General features: G+C 39.8%; 1 protein-coding gene across 2 annotated transcripts in view; it reads right to left on the minus strand.

Annotated features, from left to right (window-relative positions):
• Positions 1 to 328: 328 nt before the first annotated feature.
• Positions 329 to 20615, minus strand: part of IGSF11 (immunoglobulin superfamily member 11) — a 154423-nt gene continuing 134136 nt past the window's right edge. For both annotated transcript variants that reach the window (XM_066241348.1, XM_066241347.1), the window contains 3 exons: positions 5637 to 5759; positions 4266 to 4416; positions 329 to 2828 (listed from right to left, as the gene is read on the minus strand). In XM_066241348.1, coding sequence (XP_066097445.1) covers positions 2387 to 2828; positions 4266 to 4416; positions 5637 to 5759 — 716 coding nt within the window. In that variant the 3' untranslated portion in view covers positions 329 to 2386. The remainder of the gene's footprint in view (positions 2829 to 4265; positions 4417 to 5636; positions 5760 to 20615) is intronic.

The following is a 20615-nucleotide window of genomic DNA, read 5'->3' on the forward strand; positions in this document are numbered from 1 at the left end:
CCATAAACCTACTTTTGCCCACTACCCATGCTAGGCACTGTTCTAGATGATAGAGATTCAGGGCTGAAAAAAAGCAAGAAATATAAAATATAAAAATAGCTCAATGTATAAAAACGGTCATTACATCTACATATCATACATGTGAGAATAGGACTGAACTTAAATTTCTAACAAAAATTAAGTAACTTTTAGAATATTATATAATTAATCAAATGATTATGAATATGAATATGATATAACAGAATGGAAAATGATTACAAGATTAAGGGAAATAGACAATCATCTATTCATTAATATGGTAATTAATGACAACTTGTTTTTATATGAATAAACTTTTATTAAATTTTAGGTAATTAAAAGAATAAAGAAATGCAAGATAAATGCTTTCTAAACAATATCTGATATTATCATCATCCCTGTGTCATGGTATTTCCACATTTTCTTTATTAAAAAGTATAGACATTCATTTATTTGAATTTTTACAAAGTCAAAAACCATCAAATTAAAAAAATAAGTAATGCTAAAGTAAAGTCAGCTTTTCATCAATGTTGGAATGGTTAGGTTCTGAGCTTAGCCCTCTTGGAAAAATAGTGTATACCAGTCTCTTTCAACCACCAGTCCACAGACTGGTCCGCCAGAAATTCTGTGCCAGTCCATGGAACAGTTAACCACCCTGATGCTGTATGAAAAGTAGTATAGACCCAATGATCTTAATTGAATTCGCTCAGGGTGATTTCTGCCTTAAAGGCTCCCAAAGAATTCTATTTTCACTGGTCCCCAAGGGTAAAAGGTTGAAAACCACTGCATGCAGCAGCTGTTGGTTTCCATTTATTCAAATAAGTCTGAAAACCAGGAGGCCACTTCTTGTGATGACTATGCTTGCAGAAAAAGAGAGCAAAAAACAGCATAGTGGGGGGAGGGGGAGTAAGAGACAACGTCAGGAAGAGAAAAGATGCTCTTATGGAATCACGAGGTTCAGTATCATAAATACTTTAGGGAAGAAAAACATTTATGTGTTGCTTGAAGTGTGATTAAGGCGAGAGAGTCACCAATCCAAGTATGACCAGATCTATCTAGCAAAAATAGAGTGAGAGGTTTATAAATTATCTGGTGAACTCCAAGGCCAGCCACACCAGGTAATTAGTCACAGAAGGAGTCTCTTTGCAGGGGTAGAAAATGCACTTGGACACAACTGCAAACCTGAGCTCTGAGAAATAGAGGGCAGAGCCTCCCAGGAACATATCTGGGAGCACAGCTTTTTGTCTCAGTATCTACCTTCACAAATAATTATTTTGAAAAACAAAAACGGAACTGTTGCCCTGTAACAACCTACTGACCTCTACTTGTCAAGCAAGGAGAAAGTTATCTACCTCGGTACAAAAGGCCTCAGGTGCTGCCCTCATTAAGAATAACCCGGTGTGATACCAGGGAGACTTGGAAGGCCCACCCACAAGGCTGCCAGGAGCGCTGTTACCCCTCAGACCGACCTGCCTTCCTGCTCCTGTGCTGCCCCCATGACCGAGCTCTTTCGGGACGGACCTTCCACGGGCCCAGTAAACAGTCACTGCACGTGCTGTCAACAACAGTCTTTTCTTTCCTAGTCCAGTGCCTCTCATGTATTTTTTAAAAATCCAATAATAAAAAAAAAATACTTTCCCAGGAAATAATGAACAGTAATTGTCATGAACTTGTAGCAGGCCCTAGGAAAAACAGAAGCAGGCAAGAATCTGTCAACAGAGCAACACTCCAAATATGAAATCCATGGTTCAGAAATAAACAAAAATGAATGGCCTTCCAAAGAAGTTTCTTTTGTTTTCCCCCATTTCTTACTGAATTTTTTTTTTTTTTGCTTAAGTAAAAAATGTTGATTCTGTGATACAAGAACCAGCCCTGTTGAGACAAATATTAACCATTCATGCCCTTCGCCCTCTACACACAGAGTGGGGAGAAGTGGGCGATATTCCAGGATGCTCATTATTTTTTCTACAGACACCTATCTTTTAAAATAATTTCTTTATCTGAACTCCACCTGGCACTTGAGTCTCTTTCAAAACTGTTAATTGAGGCATGAACTAAAGAACAAACCCGTCTGGACGGCAGTTGAGATTTTACATGCAACTCCGCTCTTGTGTCCTTTTTCCTTGGCTTGGCACAGCTGAGACCCAGCTCACTGAGCAGAATCCCCCCTCAGTGGTGGGGAAACAAGTCTTCATGACAGTACATTCTAGTTCATCCCACAAATCCTGGTGGCCAGATGACAGCCTTTGCCTTCCTCTGCGCTTTTTACTAGTATCACAAGGAGGAAAGGTTTCCTTCCCAACACTCACCCACCACACCATCCCCTTGTATGGAGCGTTTCACTGGTTCTCTTCTGAACACTCATGTCCTATACGAGGGACCCTGCCCGACTCTGGGCTGGCACCATGACAGGGACAGCGCCAATTCGCTCCAGAGTTGCTTGGCTGACAGTGTAGGAATGTGTGTGCTGAGGCCGGGGCTTCCTGCTGACTGAGCCATTGCTCCTGGACATGACCTGCGGTGATGACCTTCTGTTGGCTGTCACTACCAGAGTCTTATGCGAAGCTGGAACGAGATGGGTCCCGTTAGCACAGATGGCTGGTATGTTGGCATTGCCTGAGTGCAGGGAGAAGGACTGGCGCAAGTCACTGAAGTCGTTAAACGACTCCGTGTTCCTGTGAACTTTTGGATTGTTGCTCCAGTATCGACTGTTGTAGGTATTAGAAGAGGTCAATGTGTTGTTCTCTGAGGAGGATATCTCAGTGTGAAACGCTTTGGCAGAAGAACATTTAGGTGGAAGGTCATCCTCTCTGAAAAGGAACAAAATAAAGTTGTCATTAGGCTTTACTTCAGGTTTACCCTACCAGAACTCTTTTTTCTTTTTTCCATATTAAGGCTAATACGTCTATGAAACACAAATCCTCAGGAAAGGACACCAGTTCTGGTGGTCTTGGCTTTAAAATTCATTCCCTCTGAGACACTGCTCAAGAAAATTTTCTGCAGCTTCTCGGTCTCCAAAACAAGAAAGGGTAATTTCAAATCGTTCAAAGATGTGTGTCTTCCAATATAGCTAAAATAATATACCTGTGTGGTGTGTGTGTGTGTGTGTGTGTGTGTGCTTGCATGTGTTTGCTCTAAATAGGAACAGTCTATAAAGAATTCCACTGAGCTAGTTGCTATAAAATATCTAGGAAACCAAGCTATGGGTGTGCAGAACTTCAAGAAATTGTTACAGGTGGCCCAATCTCATTGCACTTTGGGGTTGAGAACTCATTGTGGTCTGCTATAATGAGGTTTTCCTAGTAATCTTATGCTGGGAAGAAATCTGTCCCTGGATACAGTCCAAACCTTAAGAATTAGAAGAGTCTAAGAGAAGTCATTAATTTGTTAATTCATTTAACATTTATTGAGTAGCATTCCACTGGATGTTTCATGTAAAAAAAAAAAAGGGGGGGGTGACAACCAAGGCAAGGACACTGGCAAATCTGCAAATACGGGCAAAAGGCTGAAGTCAATGTATGTGAGGAGCTGATGCCTGGACTAGTCTTGAATCAGATCAAGGAGTTTCCTGAAGAGATGAATAAAAACGGAAGCAGTAAAGCCCAGGAAGAGGGCAAAGACTTGAGTAGAGGCCCTGAGGCATGAGAAAATGCAGAATAGACTGGAATCCAAATGATCAGGGAAGCGATGGGAGGTAAGACCAGGGAAGCAGGTAAGGGCCAGGTCCCGAAATTCTGTGTATGTCAAGCTAAGTAGACTGGAGCCATTAAAGCATTTTCAATGAGGACATGACATGATGCAATCTGCGACTGTGCCTGAACCCCATATCTCCACAATATGCCAAGAGTTACTTTTCTTTAAAGATCATCTTGACATTGTTTTCTTAGGATAGTCATATTCTTGACTGAACTGTCTTTCACACCAACCCATACTGCTCTGGCCTATCTGTATATAGATGCCGGTATGTTCTTATGGTATTTCTTCTTGCTTTATGTTCTCATCTATAATATGTGACAATGTTAAACACATGTTCCAATCTAACTTTTCTACTGTAGCTGCCACCTAACCCCTCTTACCCTGAGCTATGGGAGGGAAAGAAGACATCCTTCACTTGTGTCCTCCTAGTCCTCCCCTTTCATGATCCAGTAAATAAAGCTGACCAGTACCATGAGGAAAGGTGATATCACAGATAAGAAAATAGCAAAATATAAACACTGGCTAAGCAGGACAAATTATCTGACACAAACCTTATTTCATTAGGAATTTCTTCCTCCTCTTCCTCTTTATTTTTGCTTCTCCAGTAAAAGAATGCCCCTAAAATTAGTGCAATGCAAAGAATGACAATAACTGCACCAATGCCAATGGCTCCAGCTATTAGTCCAATGCTCCTGGGCTGGGCTGAAAAATATATTTAAGGTACATTTAAAGAACAAAGAATAAAGAGAGAGAGAGAGAGAGAGAGAGAGAGAAATACTACAATCTCATGCAACTTTATAAACATTCAAGTTTACTAAAGAATCTTCTTAAAATGTTTAGAATTGTCAAAAGTATTGCATTCATGTAAAGTGAAACCTCACTTAACTTTCTGTGCCCCAGAGGAGGACTAACGCACAGCAAGCTCACATTCACTTAGGGAATGAACAGTTACATGACTGACAGCTTCAGGAGAGCCACACCTATAGCAGAGCAGGCAAAGATGGACTGATCTGCCCCAAATGAGCCCAGCCATTACTGGATAACTTATCACCTCATCCCAGACAAATCACTCCCTTTTACAACTACAACTCAAATAACTCAGAATTTTCAAATGAAGAGAAAAAAAAAATCTACACTGGTTGTTTATGATCACAGCACCCAACAATTAAGCTGATGTAAAGGATTTGGAGAAAATACAAGGTCTTGTCTGGGCCATGGCCACAGATCATTACACATTTTATAATGTGCATAGCATTATACAATCAGAATTGATTTGATCCTAATGATCCTAAGGAGAAAGATATTTTGTTGTAAAGAAGATGTCATATTGCTGAGGCTGAAAAGTATACTGGTACATTTATAAAATATTTTCAATAACGATTAAAGCCAAACGAATTTCTTTTTTTTTTTTTTTTTCATTTTTCTGAAGCTGGAAACAGGGAGAGACAGACAGATTCCCGCATGCGCCCGACCGGGATCCACCCGGCACGCCCACCATGGGGTGACGCTCTGCCCACCAGGGGGCGATGCTCTGCCCATCCTGGGCGTCGCCATGTTGCGACCAGAGCCACTCTAGCGCCTGAGGCAGAGGCCACAGAGCCATCCCCAGCGCCCGGGCCATCTTTGCTCCAATGGAGCCTTGGCTGCGGGAGGGGAAGAGAGAGACAGAGAGGAAAGCCCGGCGGAGGGCTGGAGAAGCAAATGGGCGCTTCTCCTGTGTGCCCTGGCCGGGAATCGAACCCGGGTCCTCCGCACGCTAGGCCAACGCTCTACCGCTGAGCCAACCGGCCAGGGCCAAAGCCAAACGAATTTCTATTTGATCTTCAAACAATCTGTAAAGAAGCAGCACTCTTCATTCCCCAGTTTAACAAAGATCTTGGCATTTTAGACCCAGTGTGAATATCAGAATTTTATGTACTTACGGGAAATGACCTGGAGATCCAAAAGGCAGGTGCTGGTTCCAATAGCATTTGAGGCCACACACTGGTACAAACCTGAAGACAGGGTGCTGACGTTCCGGATGGTGACTGTTCCTTGGACCTGGTCTGTCAGAAAAATAACGATCGAGTCAGAATTTAGGGGAAAAAAATAAGAAAACTAAAGAAATCAACAGAACACTGAAAAGATATTAATAGTTTTATTTGCAGAGAATTTTTTTTTTTGGTCCATGAATTTTAAAGACTAAAAGTATGACCTCCTATGAAAGATCTGGAGATATACAAGTGGTTTGTGCAGTCAAGTCAGAGCGGGGCTGTGAGCACCTCTTTCGCAAGTGCCAGACTGATTCCAGCCATGGTTTGTCACTTTGCTTGGCCTGCTCTGGCATGGCAGTAATTTGTTCAAATGAAGTTAGAAAATAAATGTTCTTGAGCCTGACCTGTGGTGGCGCAGTGGATAAAGCGTCAACCTGGAAACACTGAGGTTGCCGGTTCAAAACCCTGGCTTGCCTGGTCAAGGCACATATGGGAGTTGATGCTTCCTGCTCCTTTCTCTTTCTCTCTCTCTCCCCCCACCCCCTATAATGAATAAATAAAATCTTTAAAAAAAAGTGAATGAAAATAAATGTTCTTTTGATTTTCTATTTTTAAAGAACAGGGAAGGTCCAATAGCGTGGAAGCATAATGTGAAAGCACAAAAGACATCATACCCCTCTCTGTTTTTGTTTACAGCAACACTGTGCCCCACACAAGCTACGCACCTGGGCCAAAAGGCCCTTCAGAATTTGAGAGAGAGATAAATATGTGTGCATTTCCACTCCCATCCTCTCTCCTTAGCTCCAGAACCACTTCTGATGTGTTCTGGACTCAGACAGCTGGACTGCAATCTGCCCTGCCACCTACTTGCTATGTGGTCTTCAATGTGTTATCTGTTTCTTCATCTTTGTTTTAGTTTCCTCATGTGTGAAATGGAGTTACTAATGTGGCTCTACATCACAGGTCACTGTGAGGACTAAATAAGATAATGCATGTAATAAGCTTAGTACAATGCCTGAAAATGCTTCCCAATGGAAATTCCTTCCTGGCACCAGTTGTGAAATTGACATTTTAATGAATCATAAGAAAAATTAGTCAAGAAACTGGTAAAATGTTGCCTATCTTCAAATTCCCAACAGATACCAATACTCAGGATATGAGGTTGATAGAAATGCCTAAACCTTAAATCACTCTATATTTTTATATGATTAATGTATTTTTTATTTTTAAATAATAATGATCATAATAATAAACAGTAAGCCATTTCCTTAAAAGTTTTAGAAGTAGTCTGTAGAAAAAATAAGTGTCTAACCAGGCGGTGGTACAGTGGATAGAGCAGCGGTTCTCAACCTGTGGGTCACGACCCCGGGGGGGGGGTTGAACAACCAAAACACAGGGGTCGCCTAAAGCCATTGGAAATATGTATTTTATTTAAAAATGTATTGTATAATAAATATGTACTTCCAATGGCTTTAGGTGACCCCTGTGTTTTAGTCGTTCAACCCCCGCCGGGGTCGCGACCCACAGGTTGAGAACCGCTGGGATAGAGCATTGGCCTGGGATGCTGCGGACCCAGGTTTGAAACTCTGAGGTCACCAGCTTGAGTGTGCGATCATAGACAGGACTCCATGGCCGCTGGCTTGAGCCCCAAGGTCACTGGCTTGAGCAAGGGGTCACTGGATCAGATGGAGCTGTCCAGTCAAGGTACATATGAGAAAGCAATCAATGAACAACTAAGGTGGCGTAACTACGAGTTGATGCTCCTCATCTCTCTCCCTTCCTGTCTGTCTGTACCTGTGTGTTTGTCTCCCTCCCTCCCTCCCTTTCTTGCTAAAATAATAATAATAATAGTTACCCTTTGAGTAGTACGAACGTTCATGTATGTCCTCGTGCCTGCTGACCGTCCAGAGTACAATCATACAAAAATTTTTATTTTAAAAATGTGTAAGGCAACATTTTAAAAAGGCAAATGTATGTTCTTCTTGTTTCCATAAATTGGTTATCAAACAAACATGATTTTAAGTTTATAAAACTGGAACTGGAACTGGCCCTGGCCAGTTGGCTCAGTGGTAGAGTGTCGGCCTGGCGTGCAGAAGTCCCGGGTTTGATTCACGGCCAGGGCACACAGGAGAAGCGCCCATCTGCTTCTCCACCCCTCCCCCTCTCCTTCCTCTCTGTCTCTCTCTTCCCCTTCTGCAGCCGAGGCTCCACTGGAGCAAAGATGGCCCGGGCACTGGGGATGGCTCCTCGGCCTCTGCCCCAGGCGCTAGAGTGGCTCTGGTCGCAACAGAGCAACACCCCGGAGGGGCAGAGCATCACCCCCTGGTGGGCAGAGTGTCGCCCCCTGGTGGACGTGCCGGGTGGATCCCGATCGGGTGCATGTGGGAGTCTGTCTGACTGTCTCTCCCCGTTTCCGGCTTCAGAAAAATACAGAAAAAAAAAAACGAACTAATTTCATTTTTTTGAAAAAAACTGATTTCTTGGGGTCAGCAAGCATGAAAAAAACTCACCACTCAAAAGGTTAATGCATGGTTTATTGTTTTTAGAACCAATATACTATGGCAAAATTATACATTTCAATAATATGAAAAACATGATCTGAAAATGATAAACATTTCATAATAAAAATAGTAAAAGTATATGCCAAAGTAAAGTCTATTTAAATATTCAAAGATAATATCACAAATGCTTAATATTTACACTCCACCATTCTAAACAAATTTTTTTAAAAAAATACAGCATTAAGTGCACTGTTCAATAGTCTTGATCTTTGTTTCATGTCAAATTTTCCAGATGTAGAAAATTATTTCATTTTCATGCTAAAGTTGAATTAAGATATAGATGGAGAATGGACAGGGGCAAATCTGTACCCATTAAGAAAATGTCCAAAGCACTTTCAAGGCAGACATTAGGGTACATTCGGCTTCATACTGTCTCATTTCCTTTATTTGACATTGAAAATATTTTGTGTTTGTCTTGATTTTGGTTTTGCCATTGAAATAGATGTTGCTTTTGCCAATTCAGACCTAAATCCATCTGTTTTCATATCAGTGTGTTCTATAGCAACATTCCTATCTTCCTCTTTACACTTCTGCTATTAGAGCATTTACAAAGAACTGAAGTCTAGAACAAATATGCAAACACTGGAAAACAATAATGAACACTACAATGAACAAATGGACACTACTTAAATATGTGGATCCCCTTATTAACAACATTACATAGAATCACGCATCAGAATTACTAACCTAAAGACTAATTTTGCTTCTAAACTTATTTCTTATAATGTCACTGGTGGAATTTGTATAAAATATATAATACTATATATAAACACATTAATATTTATCTACAAGAATAACCATTAGCAACACCCACGGCCTTGAACACACACTTACAACATGGCAACAGTTACAAGCAAGAAAAACAGATTAGATCATGACTGTTCTCTCCTCCACATTCCTGTTTGGGTTCCCAGAAATGTTGACTCTTAGTGCTCTTGTTTCTATCTTGACATCAGTGGATTCTTTCAAATCAGTATGTCTCTATGTTGATTGTAAAGCTTTAATTAACAAAGGAAAATGGCCCTTACTATGCTCAAGAAATATTACCTGTTACCTTATCTGATTTCAGTTCCCATCTAGAGGTTCCAGAGGACCACTAACTTACACTACCTTCCTCAAGCAAATCTCTAAGTTATTTCTTCTCAGTTAATACAGTTATTGATCAGTCAATAGCCTAAGACAGAAATCTGAGTTAACTCTGACTTGTGTCTGAGCCCCAATATCTAATCAAACCTCAAGTCTTATTGATTTTTGTCTTTAATCTCTCTGGAATCCACCTTGCCCCTGTCCTTTTTCCATTCCCATCACTGGGGCATTACCTTAGGCCAGTGGCTCTCAAAGTGTATGCCAGAATGCACTGGTGCACCCTATGGTATTCCAGAGAAATATGTGCCTGTTGGGGACCAAAAAATCAACAAGGGTTTTGGAGTTTAGAGTTTTGGGGTTCAGAGGTGTGGGGAATTGGCTGTAAGATGACAGTCTGCCCAACACCCCACCTCACTTGCCTCATTAGGTTGCAAAAGGCTGTTAAGCTGTGGTATTGGATTGTTTATACCACCCCCCATGTTCCTAGAAAGACTGGAGATGAGTTTCTTCTATCCTTTGTTTAGTGTAAAATTAAGATGATATGTATGGTGGGGTTTTCTGCTCTCAACACAAGAGTAAAAAGAGAGGAATTCTTCAATGTATTGATGAGGAAATGAGAGTTTGCCTTTCAAATATATGCTCAAACATTAAAGAAATCACTAGGACACATCAGACTCATGTTTCTCATAAACACAAGAATGAAAAAACTTAACACATTCATGCCGGAAACTGCCAAATTTACTAAATCTTACTAAGAATGTATCTAAAAAGATAACTTTTCTGTCATTTTTTAATTTTTTAATCCCTCTTTTCTATGAATTCTAAAAATCATAACTCAAAAAATGTAATATAAAAGTTTTTTAATGTCAGAATAAATTTAATTTTGTCATATTTATTTTTTTAATTACCATAAAAGCATGCTTGGACTTTATATTTTTTTCTTTAATATTTGACTTAATTATTATAACATATTTCTCAGAAATTTGAATATAGTGCGCCTACAATTATCTGTAGGATTTTAAATGCGCCCTGACTTCAAAAGTTTGAGAACCACTGGCTTAGGCCCTTTTCATTTCCTGATGGAGCGTTATCAAAGCCTCCTATTTATGACCTACCTGCCAATGCTCAGCCTGACTGCTAAGGCTGTTCCTAAAATGCAGAATGGGATATCTTCTCTTGCTTTATATAGGTCAGTGAATACCCACAGTCTCCAAGATAATATCCAAACTCCTTTCTTGTTATATCATGCCTTTCGTGATCTGGACCTGAACTTGTCAACCCTTTTCTGGACAAACCTCCATGAATCTCTATGTCAGCTTCACAGATTTTACCACATTAAAATGTCAAACTTTTACACTTGCAAGATTTTGCACTTATGTTTCCCTCTATTGACGATGATCCTCTCTCCTTTTAATGATCCTTTAACATCCTTTTCTGTTCAGACATCTCTTTTCATGTAAAGTTCTCCCTAGACTCTTCAGGGGAAATCAACATTTCTATATTTTTAATTTTATAGCAATATAAACATTTTTATAGCATGAAACATGTACTATTATAATTACTTCTCTAAATACAGTTTTTAATCATCTTAGAATTCAATAGTATATATATGCCAAAAGGATAATACTGAATCCACTCTATTATTCCTCTATAAGAAAATGAAGTGCACCTCATAGGATACCATTCAAAATCTACTCTTCTCTTGAATATCCACATATGAATTATATGAGAACAACTCTTTGGTAGCTTTTATTTTGACATAATTTTAAACTTACAGAAGAGTTGCAAGAATACCACAAGGGCGCTGGCTGGTTGGCTCAGTGGTAAAGCATGGGCCCGGTGTGTAGATGCCCTGGGTTTGATTCCTGGTCAGGGCACAAAGGAGGGGCAACATTTGCTTCTCTACCTCTCCCCCTTCTCCCCCCCAGCCCGCCTACAGCCATAGCTCAACTGGTTCAAGTGACTTGGCCCCAAGCACTGAGAGGATGGCTCTGTGGCCTCCACCTTAGCTGTTTAAAGAAAATGGCTTGAGGGAGATGACATCAGAGTAATGGTGCGGTAGGAAGCGATACCGATAAATCTCCCCCAAAACTCAACAAGATCTTCAACCAGAAACAGAAAAACCTATCCTTGGAGCCTCCAGATGTTTCGTAATACACCCGAAGTTATGGTCAAGTGAAAAATTGGCTAAATATATAATCAAACCCCAAAGGAAATAGGAAGTAAGAAATGCTCCGCCTTCCTCACTAACCTAAATAGGGCTGCTTTCACTGGGAACTGAGAATATAGAAACTGAGGCGGGCAAAGGGGGTGAATAGATCCAGGCCACGGCACAAATGGCTGAACCAGGCTGTGGCACGGAGATCCAAGCCGAGGAGGAAAAACTGTGCCTGTGGCAACCCAGTCAATACAAGCTAACACTCCCGTCAAACCCAGACAAAGAAAGACAAGTGGGGCAGCCATTTTCCCCGATCTCCTGGTCAGCGCGCACAGATAGTGGGCAAGAGATCCCTCCGATTGCCTCAGCAGTGGGTGCTCATGTTATCCCACAGAGAGGCAGAGTCAAGGGCCTTTGTGTGGACCGAAAGCGGATTCTCCAGGCCGTCCCAGTGCCCTGGAAAACCCGCACATGGGGAAGGAGCGAGAGCCAATTTCAACGCTGGAACATTTCCGTGCGGGAGGGGTTTCACTCAGAGGGTGAGGCAGCCAGCCTGATATCCTGGTCGGCACTCACGGAGAGTGGGCGAGAGATTCCTCCGAGAACCTCAGGAGTGTGCGCCCGTGTTATCCCACAGAGGGGCAGAGTCAGGGGCCTTTGTGTGGGCCAAAAGTGGAATCTCGGGCCACCCCAGCGCCCTGGGGGAGCCGCACATGGGGAGGGAGTGAGAGCCAATTCCAACGCTGGAACTTTTCTGTGTGGGCGGGGGTTTCCTCGGAGTGTGGGACTTCCGGCCTGATATCCTGGTCTGTGCACAGATAGTGAGCGAGAGTTTCCTCCGAGTGCCCCAAGAGTGGGCGCCCGCCCAAGTTACCGGACAGAGTGGCAGAGCCAGAGGTCTTTGAGTGGGCGGGAGCCCTGCCTGATTATGCTAGCAGCTTTCACTGACTGAGCCTTACCTAGAGCCCTGAGATGAGTAGGAATAGAGTGGGGAGTTGCCAGCTCTTTGAGCCTCTTACTATCCAGGCAGAGGCAGCAGCAACCCCATAGCTGGATTATCAGGCTACTAATTGAAGAAGGAAAGACTAGGAGAAAGGCTCCAGGAACACGGACTCTCTCACTGTCGGAGCCTAAAAATGCTAATGAGCCTCGACTGCCAACGAGACTGAAGCACAATACATGACATTGCCATAGAGACTTATCAACTACAAACCTCTACCTGAGCGTGCCAAAGGGGCAGAACCCGGGGTACAGAGTCACTGAACAGGAAGAGGGAGAGAAAAGAAAAAGCAAGAAGATAACCTCTCAAAATCAAGAATAATCCACAGACTTTATAACCTATCCCATTTTATTATATTTGTTCATTTGTTTCTCTTATCTTCATTCTTGATACTTTTTTTCCTCCTCCAATTTGGCCGATTAACTCTCTGCCGGTCTTACTCTCTCCTCTCCTTGAACTACACTACCCATAAGTGTTACATCTCCCATTATCTTTTCTTTCCTCTTCCTTTCTCTCTATGAGGGTTGCACTCCAAAACCCTTAACTCTCTCTCTCTCTCTCTCTCTCCTCTTTTTTCTTTTTTCTTCTTTTAGTGGATCCCTCTTTTTTTTCTCTCTCTTTTTTTTCTCCCTCTATATTAGTTTCCTCCTTTCTCCTTTACGTCTCCTCTCATTAAAACCTCAATAACGAACAAATTATCTTATCTGGGACTCAAACTTATGTTTGTGGCATTTTGGGGGGTTTTTACTTCACCTTTTTAACTCACTAGCAGTACTCCCATCCCTGGCTCTCCATTTTATCTAGTTCTTGTTCCACTAAATACAATAGTAATTTTTTAATTTGTCCCCCCATTTTCCTGTTACCCTCTTCTTCCTCTCATCATAACTCTTAGTCAACCAACACCTAAAAGCAAATCATTTTATTCTTGACCCAAATATTTTTCCTTATTTGCTTTTTGTGGGTCCACACCCCCTTTTTTTCTGGGGTTTTTCTTTTGTCCCTTTATTACTTCTCCCCAATTCAGGCCCTCCATTACAAGCATTGTTTGTTCTATTTAGTACAATATAATTCACAGTTCACCACAAGATTTTCTCAAGAAGGAGGGGAGAGGAGAGGAGAGGAAAAAAGGAGGGGGGGAATAATTTCCTTTTCTTAATTTTTTTTCTTTTTTTTCTTTTTTTTTTTAATTCTGAAGCTGGAAACGGGGAGAGATAGACAGACTCCCGCATGCGCCCGACCGGGATCCATCTGGCATGCCCACCAGGGGCAATGCTCTGCCCACCAGGGGCAATGCTCTGCCCACCAGGGGGTGATGCTCTGCCCCTCCGGGGCGTCGCTCTGCCGCGACCAGAGCCACTCTAGTGCCTGGGGGAGAGGCCAAGGAGCCATCTCTAATGGCTGGGCCATCCTTGCTCCAATGGAGCCCTGGCTGTGGGAGGGGAAGAGAGAGACAGAGAGGAAGGAGGGGGAGGGGGTGGAGAAGCAAATGGGCACTTCTCCTATGTGCCCTTGCTGGGAATCGAACCCGGGTCCCCTGCACGCCAGGCCGAGGCTCTACCACTGAGCCAACCGGCCAGGGCCCCTTTTTTTAATTTTTATATTATTTTATTTTTCTTTATTTAATTATTAATCTTTAAAAAAAACTCTTTTTGACTTTTTATTTTTATTTTTTTAACTTTCTATTCTTTATTAAATCTCATTAATACTATCAAGAAAACCACCCTCAGATGCCATTAAGGAAGAGAAAATCGAATATCATGGATACAAAAGAAAAAGAGGTGACACAGATAGATGAGGAAAAATCTATGGAGAAAAAATTTAATATATTGGAAACCTTGGAGTTAAATGACAGAGAATTTAAAATAGAAATCCTAAAAATACTCAGAGATATACAAGAAAACACAGAAAGGCAATTTAGGGAGCTCAGAAAACAACTCAATGAACACAAGGAATATATTTCCAAGGAAATTGATACTATAAAAACAAATCAAACAGAGATAAAAAACTCAATTCACGAGCTGAAAAATGAGGTAACAAGCTTAGCTAATAGAACAGGCCAGATAGAAGGTAGGATTAGAGAAATAAAAGACAAGCAACTTGAGGCACAACAGAGAGAAGAAGAAAGAGACTCAAAAATTAAAAAAAATGAGAGGGCCCTACAGGAATTATCTGACTCCATCAAAAAGAATAACATAAGAATAATAGGTATATTAGAGGGAAAAGAGAGAGAAAATGGAATGGAGAACATACTCAAACAAATAATAGATGAGAACTTCCCAAGCCTGTGGAAAGAACTAAAGCCTCAAATTCAAGAAGCAAACAGAACTCCGAGTTTTCTTAACCCCAACAAACCTACTCCAAGACACATCATAAAGAAATTGGCAAAAACCAATAGCAAAGAAAAAAATTCTCAAGGCAGCCAGGGAAAAGAAGAATACAACATATAAAGGAAGGCCCATTAGATTATCATCCAATTTCTCAACAGAAACTCTACAAGCTAGAAGAGAGTGGATCTCAATATTTAAAGTCCTGAAAGAGAGGAACTTTCAGCCATGAATACTATACCCATCAAAGCTATCCTTCAAATATGAAGGAGAAATAAAAAACATTCACAGATACAGAAAAGATGAGGGAATTTATCATCAGAAAACCCCCACTCCAGGAATTACTAAAGGGGGTTCTCCAATCAGATACAAAGAACAAAAAAAAAAGCCACAAGTAAAAGCTCCAAGAAGAACACAATAAAACCAAATTTAAACTGTGACAACAACAAAAAGAAAGGGGGGGGGAGGATGGACATTAACAGTAGCAAAGGACGATGGAGTGCAAAAGTACTCACAAAATAGTTCGCTACAATGAACAGGGTAGGGACCCTTTTCATTACTCAAAGGTAACCATCATTGAAAAAACCACCACAGAAGCACATGATTTAAAAAAGATAGCAACAGGGGAAAGATGTATGGAATACAACCAAATAAAAACAAAAGATAGAAAAATGAAAGAAAAGGATCAAACAAGACACAAAACTAACAGAAAGCAATCTATAAAATGGCAATAGGAAACTCACAAGTGTCAATAATTACACTGAATGTAAACGGATTAAACTCACCATTAAAAAGGCACAGAGTAGCAGAATGGATTAAAAAAGAAAATCCAACTGTATGCTGCCTACAGGAAACTCATCTAAGTAACAAGGATAAAAACAAATTCAAAAGTGAAAGGCTTGAAAACAATACTCCAAGCAAATATCCAAAAAAAAGCAGGCATAGCAATACTCATTATCTGATAATGCTGACTACAAGACAGCAAAAGTACTCAGAGACAAAAATGGCCATTTCATAATGGCTAATGAATCAAGAAGACATAACAATTCTTAACATATATGCACCAAACCAAGGAGCACCAAAATATATAAGACAGCTACTTATTGACCTTAAAACAAAAACTGACAAAAATACAATCATACTTGGAGACCTCAATACACCGCTGACGGCTCTAGATCGGTAATCCAAACAGAGAATCAACAAAGATATAGTGGCCTTAAACAAAACACTAGAGCACCTGGATATGATAGACATCTAGAGGACATTTCATCCCAAAGTGACTGAATATACATTTTTCTCCAGTGTACATGGATCATTCTCAAGAATTGACCATATGTTGGGCCACAAAAACAACATCAGCAAATTCAGAAAAATTGAAGTTGTACCAAGCATATTTTCTGATCATAAAGCCTTGAAACTAGAATTCAACTGCAAAAAAGAGGGAAATAATCCCACAAAAATGTGGAAACTAAACAACATACTTTTAAAAAATGAATGGGTCAAAGAAGAAATAAGTGCAGAGATCAAAAGATATATACAGACTAAGAAAATAAAAATACGACATATCAGAATCTATGGGATGCAGCAAAAGCAGTGATAAGAGGGAAGTTCATATCACTTCAGGCCTATATGAACAAACAAGAGAGAGCCCAAGTGAAGCACTTAACTTCACACCTTAAGGAACTAGAAAAAGAAGAACAAAGACAACCCAAAACCAGCCAAAGAAAGGAGATAATAAAAATCAGAGCAGAAATAAATGAATTAGAGAACAGAAAAACTAGAAAAAATTAACAGAACAAGGAGCTGGTTCTTTGAAAAGATCAACAAAAATGACAAACCCTTGGCAAGACTTACCAAGGAAAAAAAAGAAAGAACTCATATAAACAAAATCCAAAATGAAAGAGGAGAAATCACCACAGACACCGTAGATATACAAAGAATTATTGTAGAATACTATGAAAAACTTTATGCCACTAAATTCAACAACCTAGAAGAAATGGATAAATTCCTACAACAATACAACCTTCCTAGACTGAGTCAAGAAGAAGCAGAAAGCCTAAACAAATCTATTAGTAGAGAAGAAATAGAAAAAAACATTAAAAACCTCCCCAAAAATAAAAGTCCAGGCCCAGACGGCTATACCAGCGAATTTTATCAAACATTCAAAGAAGACTTGGTTCCTATTCTTCTCAAAGTCTTCCAAAAAATTGAAGAAGAAGCAATACTTCCAAACACATTTTGTGAGGCCAACATAACCCTCATACCAAAACCAGGCAAGGATGGCACAAAAAAAGAAAACTACACACCAATATCTCTAATGAATACAGATGCTAAAATACTAAACAAAATACTAGCAAATAGAATACAACAACATATTAAAAAAATAATACATCATGATCAAGTGGGATTCCTCCCAGAATCTCAAGGATGGTTCAACATACATAAAATGGTTAACATAATACACCATATCAACAAAACAAAGAACAAAAACCACATGATCTTATCAATAGACGCAGAAAAGGCTTTCAATAAAATACAACACAATTTTATGTTTAAGACTCTCAACAGAATGGGTATAGAAGGAAAATATCTCAACATGATAAAGGCCATATATGATAAACCATCAGCTAACATCATATTAAATGGCACAAAAATGAAGGCTTTCTCCCTTAAATCAGGAACAAGACAAGGTTGTCCACTCTCTCCACTCTTATTTAATGTGGTACTAGAGGTTCTAGCATGAGCAATCCGACAAGACAAAGAAATAAAAGGCATCCATATTGGAAAAGAAGAAGTAAAGGTATCACTTTTTGCAGATGATATGATCCTATACATTGAAAACCCCAAAGAATCCACAAAAAGACTACTAGAAACAATAAGCCAATACAGTAAGGTCGCAGGATACAAAATTAACATACAGAAGTCAATAGCCAACAGTGCAACTGTTGAATGAACTCAAAAGAATAATCCCCTTCACGATTGCAACAACAAAAAAATACCTAGGAATAAACATAACAAAGAATGTAAAGGACTTATATAATAAAAACTATAAACCATTGTTAAGGGAAATCGAAAAAGATATAATGAGATGGAAGAATATTCCTTGTTCTTGGTTAGAAAGAATAAATATAATCAAGATGGCCATATTACCCAAAGCAATATACAAATTTAATGCAATTCCCATCAAAATTCCAATGACATTTTTTAAAGAAATAGAGCAAAAAATCATCAGATTTATATGGAACTATAAAAAACCCCGAATAGCCAAAGCAATCCTAAAGAAAAAGAATGAAGCTGGGGGCATTACAATACCTGACTTCAAACTATATTATAGGGCCACCACAATCAAAACAGCATGGTATTGGCAGAAAAATAGACACTCAGACCAATGGAACAGAATAGAAAACCCAGAAATAAAACCACATATATATAGTCAAATAATTTTTGATAAAGGGGCCAACAACACACAATAGAGAAAAGAAAGCCTTTTCAATAAATGGTGCTGGGAAAACTGGAAAGCCACATGCAAAAGAATGAAACTGGACTACAGTTTGTCCCCCTGTACTAAAATTAACTCAAAATGGATCAAAGATCTAAACATAAGACCTGAAACAATTAAGTACATAGAAGAAGACATAGGTACTAAACTCATGGACCTGGGTTTTAAAGAGCATTTTATGAATTTGACTCCACAGGCAAGAGAAGTGAAGGCAAAAATTAATGAATGGGAGTACATCAGACTAAGAAGTTTTTGCTCAGCAAGAGAAACTGATAACAAAATAAACAGACAGCCAACTAAATGGGAAATGATATTTTCAAACAACAGCTCAGATAAGGGCCTAATATCCAAAATATACAAAGAACTCATAAAACTCAACAACAAACAAACAAACAATCCAATAAAAAAAATGGGAAGAGGACATGAACAGACACTTCTCCCAGGAAGAAATACAAATGGCCAACAGATATATGAAAAGATGCTCATCTTCTTTAGTTATTAGAGAAATGCAAATCAAAACTGCAATGAGATACCACCTCACACCTGTTAGATTAGCTATTATTAACAAGATAAGTAATAGCAAATGTTGGAGAGGCTGTGGAGAAAAAGGAACCCTCATAACACTGTTGGTGGGAATGTAAAGTAGTACAACCATTATGGAAGAAAGTATGGTGGTTCCTCAAAAAACTGAAAATAGAACTACCTTATGACCCAGCAATCCCTCTACTGGGTATATACCCCAAAAACTCAGAAACATTGATATGTAAAGACACATGCAGCCCCATGTTCATTGCAGCATTGTTCACAGTGTCCAAGACATGGAAACAACCAAAAAGCCCTTCAATAGATGACTCGATAAAGAAGATGTGGCACATATACACTATGGAATACTACTCAGCCATAAGAAATGATGACATCGGATCATTTACAGCAAAATGGTGGGATCTTGATAACATTATACGAAGTGAAATAAGTAAATCAGAAAAAACCAGGAACTGCATTATTCCATAGGTAGGTGGGACATAAAAGTGAGACTAAGAGACATTGATAAGAGCGTGGTGGTTACATGGGGAGGGGGGAGAGGGAGAGGGAAAGGGGGAGGGGGAGGGGCACAAAGAAAACTAGATAGAAGGTGACAGAGGACAATCTGACTTTGGGTGATGGGTATGCAACATAATTGAACAACAAGATAACCTGGATATTTTATCTTTGAATATATGTATCTTGATTTATTGATGTCGCCCCATTAAAAAAATAAAATTATTTAAAGAAAATGGCTCAGTTGCTAAGCAAGGAGCAATAGCCCTAGATGGGTAGAGCATCGCCCCCTAGTGGGCCTGCCGGGTGAATCCAGTCAGGGCACATGCAGAAGTTCATCTCTCTGCCTTCCCTCCTCTCACTAAAATTAAAAAAAAATTTTTAAAGAAAGTATACCACAAGGAACTTTTGTATATTGTATATTATCATTTAGGTTTATAATTTTCTCACTAAATATATAATTATTTTCTGAATCATTTAAGAGTGAGTTGAAGATATTGTGTCTCTGTTCCACTAAGTATTTATTAATATTTTCTAAGAGCAAAGACAATCTTCACTTAATCACAGTACAAGTATCCAAGTCAAGAAATTTAACATTGATACAACAGTATTATTTGATCCGGTTTATACTCGGATTTCATCAGTTGTCCCAATAAATGTTCTTTTTAGCTATTTCCTCCTTCGTGCAGATTCCAATCCAGAGTTCTGTACTGCATTCACCTGCTCTAACTCCTAGACTCTCTCAGTCTGCAGCAGTTTTGTCTTCCCCTTTGTTTCCTTGATGTTTCCTCATGATCAGACTCTAGTTATGTTTTTTTGACAGGGCTACCACACCAATGATGCTGTGTCCTTCTCAGTATATTTATCAGGATAACAGTTTGTCACAATATTAATAATGCTTATTTTTATCACCTTGTTAAAGTGGTATCTACCAGGTCTCTTCTACTATAGAGTTATAGTTGACTCTTAAACAACACAAAGTAACCATGGCCTCTGCCTCAGGCACTAGAATGGCTCTGGTTGCAACAGAGCAATGCCCCAGATGGGCAGAGCATCACCCCCTGGTGGGCATGTCGGGTGGATCTCGGTCGGTTGGGTGCATGTGGAAGCTGACTGCCCCACAGTGGTAGAAAATATAAATATAATTTTTGACTCCCCAAAGACTTAAATAATAGACTACTGTTGATCAGAAGCCTTATGAATAACCTAAATAGTCGTCACATATTTTATGTTACATATATTATATATGGTAATATACAATA

Source organism: Saccopteryx bilineata, chromosome 8 (assembly GCF_036850765.1).
Source record: "Saccopteryx bilineata isolate mSacBil1 chromosome 8, mSacBil1_pri_phased_curated, whole genome shotgun sequence".
NCBI classification, from domain to species: domain Eukaryota; kingdom Metazoa; phylum Chordata; class Mammalia; order Chiroptera; family Emballonuridae; genus Saccopteryx; species Saccopteryx bilineata.